The sequence below is a fragment of the Macadamia integrifolia genome, chromosome 6 (genome assembly GCF_013358625.1).
Source record: "Macadamia integrifolia cultivar HAES 741 chromosome 6, SCU_Mint_v3, whole genome shotgun sequence".
In the NCBI taxonomy this organism is placed as follows: domain Eukaryota; kingdom Viridiplantae; phylum Streptophyta; class Magnoliopsida; order Proteales; family Proteaceae; genus Macadamia; species Macadamia integrifolia.
In genome coordinates this window covers 27,561,126-27,571,438 of record NC_056562.1, presented here as the reverse complement: position 1 = coordinate 27,571,438, position 10,313 = coordinate 27,561,126, and the positions used below count along the sequence as shown (strand labels likewise).

The following is a 10,313-nucleotide window of genomic DNA, read 5'->3' as shown; positions in this document are numbered from 1 at the left end:
GAACCCCCCCCCCCCCAAAATAATAATAATATATATATATATATACTTTTATCCTATCAAAGTGGAAGGGGTGTTGGGGGAAGGAAGAACTTCACAGATGTAATTCACAACCAAGTCATAGTTCAAGGAGAAGCAAAGTACAAAGGGCGTACCCAGAGGCTCCTCCCCCGGTGGGGTCAGGGGAGGGTCATAATGTAGGCAGCCTTACCCCCGCTTCGAGGAGAGGCTGTTCCCCAACTCAAACCCATGATCAATAGGTCTTAATGGTTCAGATTTTACAAAACAGAAGGCAAAAATAAAATTTTAACATAAGCATAATATTGCAGCCTACCAATAGCTATATAAGACACACTAAATGCAACTCAGTTGAAGAAATAGCGAACCTTACACGTTCGATCCTCAGAAGCAGACACAATAACTGCATTGCACCCTCCATGACCTGAAATAACATCTGTCACACGCAAAGTGTGTTCAGAGAAACCATGTTCATATTGATGTTTTGCTGCTTCCATCCCAATATCATCAAACATCCTATCAGGTAAAAAAACAAGAGAGAAGAAGAAGTCAAATCAAATTAGTAGAGCATAAGGGTTTCGCTTAGTAATACAATATAAACTGTTTATAACATCCCAAAAACTAATCATAACGACATGAGCAAGAAAAGGGTGGTAGAGTCCATGAGAAGGGACCAGACTCTGACACATCCATCCTCTGCCCCAGAAATTAACAGTGATTCATCTTCCGATAGTACTAAGCAAGTAACAGCTCTGTAATGAGCATGCCACCTCTTAAGTAGTGTGCCACTAGAAACCTGGCTTGTAAAATATGCATAAACAGGTTAAAAAAATTGAACCAATTAAAGATATCTCTATCATTTCAAATTTTCCAAAATACCTGATTTTGAAACAACATATTGACATATAAAGCAAACAAACAATAATTGCTCACCTCCCAAAAATAAATGTCACCAGATGATCCTCCCCCAATCAGATATGTGCCTTCACTATTAGAAACAAGTGGATTAATTGGCTCAGCAGGAAAGCTTTTAACTTCAACCTGAGGCTGCAACACCAAGGAAATCAAAACAGTGGCTTCGTCACTAGTTACCCAAATACCATTATCGCATAAGAAGCTCCAGATAATATACATTTACGACACTCCACCATTTATATTCCATCCAATTTCAACAATGCAAATAAGTCCATTCACCTTAGTAGAATATGCAAGCACTTTGAATACTTTTCATGTGGATTTGACATTTTCTCAAGTAGAATTTCAGTAACTCAAAATAACTTAATCACCTTAGTACTCAGTGGATATTTGAAGATTTTTCACATGAGCACAAGCAGAGTTTCAAATATCGTTGAATCGGATCAGGATCGGACAATTCCGAGGTGAACCGGTCCATACTCACGCCAAGATTCCCCTGCTTCGGTGGGTTTACAAATCAAATAGCCGATTCTAGGGTTCCTAGGACCGATTCCTAACGAATGACAGGACCGATTTCCGATTCCGTGACAGATTCATGATTTTAAAACCCCGACTCCCTGAGTACAAGTTAACCTCTAAATTCCGTTTTCGTACGACCTAATAAGTTCTTAGAATTGAAGAATAAAAGGGCAGAGGAAAGTAAGAGAGAGAGAGAGAGAGAAGTGAAAGAGGAAACCTTGTTCCAGGACCAGTAGAGAATGGAGCCAGATGATAAAGAAGAGTCTCGAAGCTGCGAAGATGCAAGAAAGCGACGCCCCACACAAGTGAGGCCATGAGGAGCAGAGGCGCATGTTCGATGACGGAGATGCTCTGTGCCGGAATTCAAGTCCCAGCAACTGATACCAGCATCGACGGGTGACGAGGCGATTACTACTTCCATTGGTGTTTCTTGTACATAACCACCTCCTTAACCACTCGAAGAACTTATACTCTCTCACTCCCAGTCCCAGGGCCGCAACTAAAAGAGCTAAAGCGGTCAACATTTGAAACTTAAAAAGTTATCGCGTCGTTGTGAGGCTATGTTCGGAAGCCAAGAAAATATTTTGAATTTGGGGAGTGAAGTTTTTTACTATTATAAATTTTAATATATCTCGTCAACGACGCGCCCGTGGCCTAATGGATAAGGCGTCTGACTTCTAATCAGGCGATTGTGGGTTCGAGTCCCACCGGGCGTGTTAGGTTTTTGCTATTTTAAATTACCCTTTAATTATTTCCCACAAGTTGACACGAATTTTTTGGTTTTTTTTTTTTTTGAGTCCCACCAGGCGTGTTAGAGTTTTATTATTTTTATTTAACCCTTTAATTATTTTCGACATGTTTACATGATTTTTTTTTTTTTGTCTCTCTCTTATTTACATCTCCTGAATTAAATATTTGTTGAATATGCAATCAACAATAGTAGAAAATTGTATGCAAAGACATGCACAGATTATCTTGTCCAAAATATGGCGTTGAATAAAGCAGGACTAGGATTCCAGTAGTAGACCCCACCTAGCAATATTCTACTTTGTTATTATTTTTGTGATCTGTTTCTTTTCACTTTTACATTTTTTTTTGTTACTAGTCTAGTTTGGATCTAGTAGCTTATCTCATTAAATTGGGATAAAGCTTTATTGGTGTTGAAATAAATACAGTAATATTCAAGCTCAAAGGAAAACCAGAGTACTAGAACTATAAAAAGGAAAATCCTAAGAGAGAAGAGAAATTGAGATTTTAACAAGGATTTTTAACAATCTAGGGTTGGCTCACTGCTTGCAGTTATAGACACCTTTGTTGAATGTTGAAACTCTTCAGTCACTCTACTTCTCGTGATCCCAACAGAATCCTCTCTCTCTCTCTCTCTCACACACACACATACACGCATTAATCTTTAGATGAGTGATGTCTACTGTAGCAATTACTCGTATCCTTCAAAGTCATTTCCCTTCAATCTGAGGTCCAACCTTATTGGATCAATTCCATGGGTTCTGGGCCCAAACTTAGATGGCCTCAAAACAACCTTAGATGAGCCTTAGGTAAATTTTATAGACCCAATAAGCCCACCAACCCGTTTGATCCACCTTCTCAGTCCCGGTTAAATCCATTTACAATTTTACTAGGACTTAAAATCTCAACCAATTAGTAAGGTCCACTAAAATAAATTATTTAGACGATTCCTTAAAACAATTTTTTTTTTCTTCCAAATCTCTGCAGTAGTCGAAAAAGTTTCTCATTTTGTTTGGACTTATTTTGCAAGGGAACAAAAAAAACCTAAGATGGACCTTAGGTAAATTTTACAGACCCACTAAGCCCACCGACCCATTTGAATTGCCTTCTCAATCCAATTAAATCCAGTTACATTTTTACTAGTGTTTAATCGAGTCCAAATTGTTTCTAGCAAGTGGTGAAACGCAATGAGCAGCCAACAGTTGGAGTGGCCTGTTCATGCATCTTAGTCGTTAGATGTTCATTGCACCTCACCGCCTCACTACAAACGATTTTGATGCGGTTTAATCACAACCGATTTGTGAAATCCATTAATTAATATATTAATTACTTACAGGATTCCTTTAGTAGTCACCTCACTTGTCATGCCAAAAGAAGAGGTGGTTAACGTAGTTGATATATAATTAAGTGGTGAACAACGTATTAAGGTTAGTTCACATTGACTATATAGCTTCCTAAAATGGAAGTCATGGTAATTTTTGTATCCTATTAATAACTTAACCTCCAAGAATACTTTTTGTATCCTATCAATAGCTTAACCTCCAAGAAACTAGAAAGATAAAGAATCTACATTAAATAACTCTTACTTGATTTTCTAAACTAAAAGAAGGTGGTCATTTTCATACTTTATGAGCTGTACTGATGCTTGAACTCCAGCCATTTAAGTTTAAGCCCAATATTTGGCCCATACAAACCCACTACTCCAGTTTGGGTAGGGGAAATAAACTAATGTCATGGGTTCTCTTTGTTCACTGTCTACTCAACCTGCTTCCAAAGAAATTTCTTCCATAGTTTCCAATGGTTATGAAAGATTTGAACGGAAAGTTAGTTACTATAGTAACAGTAGGACATAATTAATGTGCCTAACCCTAACGGGGATTGGTCCATTGGTGATTCGTAGTGGATAAAGTGCCTCAGGAATCGTCTTACCTGAGTTCTAATCACTTTGGCACAACCATTGTTTCTTCCTTGGGGTTCACATCCTCTTCGGAGCGAAAATGACTTGTGGGGTTTTTGAAACTGAAAAGTCAACCACAAAGCAAGAAAGAAAAGAAACACACAAAGAAAGGAAACAACAAACAACTATGATGCAAAGGTATACGTCGTTCAACAAGATTCCTGCCGTACAAGGTTCGGTGAAAGTATCTTCACCAGTAATGGATAAATAGGTACAAAAGTGAGCTCTTTGTCTCACAGCCATTTTGGAAGCGGCCCACAACCCCATGTCCCCGAGAGTGTCCAAATTACAGATCCATGCCATTTCCTTATAATACAAGACATCAATCCTCAACAAAGCTTTTACTATTGCGTAAGGGGAAGTTTTTGTCCTCAAACTTACGTTTTAGAGCAAGGGATTAAAACTCCCATTTCCTAATGAGTTAATGGGTTTGGGAAATGGATGACTAGATATGGACTTTTACTGATTGGACTAATAAATGGGCCTTGGAAACATATACGTGGATAATTTTCTAATGCCTCTACCTAGGCAGGTAAACGAAGATCTTATTTAAAAAAAAAGGGTAAATGGAGACGTTAACCTCTTAATGTGCCACCTAAATTTCATTGAAGGAAAGCATGAAGTTTAATTGTCTCTTCTTTGACTCCATCAAAGGAAATAATGAAGTCTGTTGTCTAAGGAAAGAATTGAAGTCATGGTCGAGTCTCTAAACTAATCTTAATTTAATGGGCTTCACGTGGACCATTGGCTTGGACTCCAAGTCAAGTTCTATTAATTTATGGCCCTACATCACAAATTCTATACCTAACCTTATTTATTGGCACTCCTAGTGAAGGTTGTTGTCTGGTTGCATGGCTTCTGCATCAGCATGAATCGATCATGTACAAGAGCATCAACATATATGGTTTTCTTGATTTCATGAATGGTGGGATTGTAAATTCATGGTTTTTTTTTTCACTTACGTTTAGTACTCATTTTTTTAAGAGCTTCTTTATCTATTTGCATTCTCTACGTCTAGACATAACGTCATGTTTTCAGGGGCTATGAAAAGAGGGACCTTGGATCAAGTCCTTGGACGAGAACTATTCACGTATGGTGTTTGATCCATACATGGATTTCACTCAATATGAAAGCCTGTTGTAAGAAAAGAGAGAACAAGTGGATTCCATGTGTGGATCAGGCTCGAAAAGTGGGACTCGGCTCCTCTCCTGAGCGCCATCACCCAGGTCTTGCCCATAGCTACATGGGGGAGTGCCACGTGGTGAGGCAATGATCCAACGGTTCTTGGTGCCTCATTTTTTGCACTCTCTCTTAAAACGTTAGATCATCGCCTCACCACGTGACGTTCGTCCAAATAAATATGGACCGACATAGATGATGGGCACTAAGGAGAGGAGCCGAATCCCGAAAAAAGGCCCCTACACTTAGAAAACAAGACAGTGTGTCTGGATAAGGAGAAGGCTACCCCCCCCCTCTCTCTCTCTCTTAGTTATTTACTGTTAAGCCCTTTCTACAAATTCAATATTCTTCGAAACCCCAAAATACTCCAGCATAGTTCAAGACGGCTGTTGCGCAACACCTCTGTGGAAAGTGAAAGTGAAAGTGAAAGTCGAAACATCCTCCTGATTGCTCAGAAAGGATAAAAGAGAGGATAAAGAACCTTTCTCCTAATCTGTTCTGTGCGACCTTTACAATGTACAAAGCCCACACTCATACGACTTTCTCCCTCACTTTGGGCCAACCCCCACCCCCCCCACCCCTGCAAAAAAAAAAAAAGACAAAAGAGCAAAGCTACGTGTATCGATCGAAGGTCTCAAACTAGGGTTAGGGTTTTCTTTTTTTTGGAACGTAGCGAAATGATTGCACGAACATAGTATTATATTATTTTTACATTTCAGGGGTCTCTCCCTTAGGTATTCTATTTGGATTGAAACCCATTCTCCCTTTCCGCCACTCTTGCACTCTGAATTCTGAAACTCTTCTTCTCATCTAGACTTCTTGCACCATCCCCAGAATCCCCTAGTTCCTTTCATGGCTTTAGCAATTGGCTTTGGGTTTGGTGATTTTTAATAAAGAAAAAGAGACAGTATTAGAGAGAGAAGGATCAGAACAATTGAACAAGAGATGCCCACTTAAAATGACTAGTCAAACTTTACATATAAAGCTTTTCTTGTATTGGGCTGGCGGATTGAGACAAGCTAAGCAAAGCCGTGAAGAGATGTGTCTTTGGGCAAAGTAGGTTGCTTATCTAACAGTCAAAGAGGTAGACACATACACATGCTTGAGACTCTCTCTCTCTCTCTCTCTCTGTGTGCGTGTGTGTGTAGGTATTTGGAGTAAGTGAAAGTTGTGAGGAGTGAGAAAAAGAGATCTTAAAACAGGTTCGAAGGATTTGATCAGAACATCAGATACTTAAAGTAGGAAAAGGCAAAGGTTTTCGATGCTCCGAGAGAGAGAGAGAATTGGAGAAGGAGAAGGTTTGATAGAAACGTTTCGAGCCCATAAACCCACATTGTTTTAGCAAGTCAGACTCATGGGCTCCTGAAATACTCTCTCTCTCTCTCTCTCTAAAGATAAGATTATCACCTTCGTGGGCCCCTTTTTTTTGGTTGAATGTAGTATATTTCTTTTACCCCCCAAAAAAATATATATATTTCGCTTGAGAATATTACTGGTAATAATAAAAAATTGAGACAAAATTATCATTAGGTGTTGGCCCTGCTTTCAATTTTTTTTTTTTTCCCAGTATTTCAGTACTAGGGTGTACGTAGATCTTCATCAATGAGATCAGGAAGGCAAAGAAAGACCTAGAGAACATATAGGCAATGAGGCTGCAGCCTGAAAGTCTGATCTGAATAACCTCTCCAGTCTTTCAATAATAAAAGTTCAGAAACAGCAGAAAAGCTACACGATGGATATTTCTCTTATCTTCCATTTCAAGTCTCCAAAACACATATATTGGATTAGTAGTCACTCCTCACTAAAACTACAAACCCTAATAAGAAAGTAATGGTTGTGGATATGAATTATCCTTGCTGTGTTTTTTCACTCTGAACAAGAAAATACTGGCTTCATCATACTTATATACAAAGACCCACAATCCCCACACACACAAAGAGATGAACACAGAGAGAGAGAGACAGCATAGAAGACCCAAGAGGACAAGAACAAGATGGGTTAAGCAAACAAGAGAAGAATAAACAGGAGAAGGGTATCAAGGGGGAGGGGGAACAAAGGTCAGAAAATCTTGAAAAATAAGTGAAGGCAAGGAATGAAACAAGGTAGCTAGCAGAGAGAGGGAGGCATGAGATTTAACCCTAACTCATCCGTAGACAATACTAAACGAGCTTTGCTCGTCGGAGGAGACGTGGGTTCCGGGTGCAATCTCTTCTTAGAATGAAGAGGAACTCCAAAAAGCTTCGTTAACCGACTAGTACTATTGTTGTTGTTGGCTTCTTGAGTAAGCATCGTTATGGAGTCCATAGTAGTACTAGAGGAGTTGAACGAACCCTTCACTTGTTGAACTTGTTTAGGTGCCGAGTGATAGAACCCAAGGAACTGGTGAAGAGGCTTTTGCACCAAGGCTGGTGTGGGAGTAGGAAGCATAGTAGATGGTGAAGAAGAAGAAGGGTAATTATTGTTGGAGATAAGAAGATGATGAGAAGGATAAGAGTTGCTAGGAGTGACAGGCCTCACATGGTTTTGCACAAAGTAGATGATATCATTGTAAAGCTTCCTCATGTGAGCCAGCTCAGATATCAGCATCGAGTTGCTCCTCCGGAGTCTCTCATTATCCTCCGACAGCGCCATCACCGAGCTGCTGGTACTGACACTGCCTCCTCCTCCTCCTCCTCCTACAACTCCACCTCCGCTAGGAGATGAAAGCGGGGAAGAATCACACCAATTGGCTTGTTCGTCTGAGTCGGAAGGGGAGATACTAACTCGGTTAGTGAATGGGAAGAAAGCAGGCCCGCCACCACTGCCACCGATTGGCGAATGTGGGTGGTGGTGGTGGTTTATTGGAACTTGGGGTTGAGATGTCTTTCTTCTATGGATCTCGCATAACAAATGCTTCTCTCCTTTCTTGAAGAATTCGTGAGCGAACTCCCAGCGGTCAGGGACAATCTTCCTGAATCCCTACGAAACAAAACCAAAACCAAATCAAATCTTGTACATTTTAAGGAAGAGTTATATCCAAGTCCCTAACAAGGTATTATTATATAGACTTACGTAGGTGTTGAGCTGACGGACGAAGCTAGAGAAGTTGTTGTGCTTGAAGTAGTTGGGAAGGAGATCACGAGCAAATTCAGGTGGACGCCAGACCACAAAGGTAGTATCGTCTTCTCCCCAAGAGACGATGTGATCGGTGCTGGAATCATCCACCAGTTGGTAGGTTTTTGTGAGGAAGGGTGCCGGTACCGACTTGTGTGAGTCCAGAGACAGTATGATCCCTTCGCAATTGTCCAGCATCAGAGCCATCAGTGATCAATACAAACCCTACAAGAAGAAGAAGAAGAAGAAGTTTGACGGGCAAGGGTGAGTGAAAAGAGGGGAGAGTGATGCACTGATGGTAGAGTTGCTAGTGGTGAAAGATGTTGTAGTCTGGGGTTTTTCTCTCCTCTTTTTTTTTTCCCTCGGTTTTGTAGTGAGAGAATATGTGTCTGTCTGCCTAGGACTGTGAAAAGGGTAGGGGACTTTCAAGACAAGCCCGTGACGACTCTCTCTCTCTCTCTCTCTCTCTCTCTCTCTCTCTCTCTCTGCGCTGGCTCTATCCGGCGCCACACAACCATTAAAAACTCAGAGGCTCAGAGTCTCAGACTCAGATGAGGATGCGCGTACGGTCTACGGAGATATGATGTACGCTACAGTAGTATATTGACCATGCTGCCCCTTTTCATACTCCATTGGCTAATGATATCACTATCAGCTGATTCAGCTCCCTGTGAAAATCTAGGCCGTTAATCTGATAAGACTTTTCCAGGTTGTTTCCTATGCGTACGTACTCGAGACTGCACGCCAATATATTCTTTTTATGTTTTTTTTAAGAGAGATTTTCTTTTGGGAAGAAGGTTCAGCACGTTGCTAGTTTCCCTCTAGTTAACGGCTCAATCAGTGGGGTAACTATGATGTGGGAGATACATTGGGTAATTTTCAAAGGGAAAGAAGAAATATTTATATAAGTTGGGCACCCCGGCAGTATGCCCAGCCTTTTTCATTTCATTTTTTAAATCCTATTTTAAGAATTAAGATATGATCAATTTGGCGATTCCTAGTCAATGGATTGATATTTTGGATTGATTCAATCTAGTTGATCCACTTAGACAAAAAATCAGCAACCATGATGAATATGTGGCCAATATCTAGTATTTTAAAGGACATGCGTCACCATCTTGTATATTAGGGATAAAAGTGGAAGAATAATTGGAGATAACCAAAGGAGGAGGAGGGCAGGGAAACAAACAAGGAGTGGGGTCGTGGAAGAGAGAGGAGGGGAGAGAAAAACAAAGTTACTGGGGTGGAGATCTCATTCTCATCTGAAGATGACGCCAACCTTCTTCAAATGGGAGATTGTTGCAATAGTGGGGAGTTGAGATTTGATCGTTCACTTTTCTCCTCCTCCAATTGGTATATTACCAAATACCAACAACAAGAGGTGGAGGAAAGGGAGGGTGAGGGAGAGTCGAGGAGGAGGAGGGGTATGGGGAGGGAGAGGGAAACAGAGAGATAGAAGGGTGACCCCCCAAGGTACGGGAGAAAGTTTCAAGGGGAATTTACATCGTTTTGTAAGGGAAATTTACATTGTCTCGTTTTGTTTCTAAATTGATTCAAGGTCGATCCTTGTTGATCCAAACCAATTTGAATGTTAACCATGGACAATGACATTTGTACATGTTCCAAAACTCTAGAAAATTCTGTAAGCGTTGCGAATTGCAATCTTGTATTATGTGGATAGGCTTTGGGGGTAATTTAAAAATTTTGTCTTTCTTCATTTTCCTATAAATTATTACGATGGAGGTTATTATGGTTGGGAATTCTTTTAAAACACAGAGAGGTGTGAGGAAGAGAGCTTCTAAAATTTTTCTTTATTATTAATGGAAATTTCTCTCATCTCTCTGTGAACATAGACATCTTGTCAAACCATTTTCTTCATTTTAAATTT

General features: G+C 40.2%; 2 protein-coding genes and 1 non-coding gene across 4 annotated transcripts in view; 1 reads left to right on the top strand and 2 right to left on the bottom strand.

Annotated features, from left to right (window-relative positions):
* Nucleotides 1-1,944, bottom strand: part of LOC122081473 (protein ROOT INITIATION DEFECTIVE 3-like) — a 9,785-nt gene extending 7,841 nt beyond the window's left edge. For both annotated transcript variants that reach the window (XM_042648620.1, XM_042648621.1), the window contains exons 1-4: nucleotides 1,667-1,944; nucleotides 949-1,062; nucleotides 678-811; nucleotides 384-531 (exon numbers count right to left, since the gene is read on the bottom strand). In XM_042648620.1, coding sequence (XP_042504554.1) covers nucleotides 384-531; nucleotides 678-811; nucleotides 949-1,062; nucleotides 1,667-1,870 — 600 coding nt within the window. In that variant the 5' untranslated portion in view covers nucleotides 1,871-1,944. The remainder of the gene's footprint in view (nucleotides 1-383; nucleotides 532-677; nucleotides 812-948; nucleotides 1,063-1,666) is intronic.
* A 148-nt stretch (nucleotides 1,945-2,092) lies between these two features.
* TRNAR-UCU lies at nucleotides 2,093-2,165 on the top strand. Its single transcript has one exon. It is a non-coding gene; the product is annotated as a tRNA-Arg (tRNA).
* Nucleotides 2,166-7,000: 4,835 nt separating this feature from the next.
* On the bottom strand, nucleotides 7,001-8,853 carry LOC122081056 (heat stress transcription factor B-4-like). The gene is made up of 2 exons (XM_042648009.1): nucleotides 8,384-8,853; nucleotides 7,001-8,290 (listed from the first exon to the last, which is right to left on the bottom strand). The coding sequence occupies exons 1-2, from the start codon at nucleotides 8,630-8,632 to the stop codon at nucleotides 7,439-7,441; spliced, it is 1,101 nt and encodes a 366-aa protein (XP_042503943.1). The 5' UTR covers nucleotides 8,633-8,853; the 3' UTR covers nucleotides 7,001-7,438.
* Nucleotides 8,854-10,313: the final 1,460 nt, after the last annotated feature.

What these genes read in the sequence shown, in the direction of transcription:
- LOC122081056 (XM_042648009.1), bottom strand. Translation starts at nt 8,632, where the DNA reads ATGGCTCTGATGCTGGACAATTGCGAAGGGATCATACTGTCTCTGGAC. An exon ending in TCCGTCAGCTCAACACCTAC is followed by an intron (nt 8,291 to 8,383) that starts GTAAGTCTATAT and finishes TTTGTTTCGTAG; the next exon opens with GGATTCAGGAAGATTGTCCC.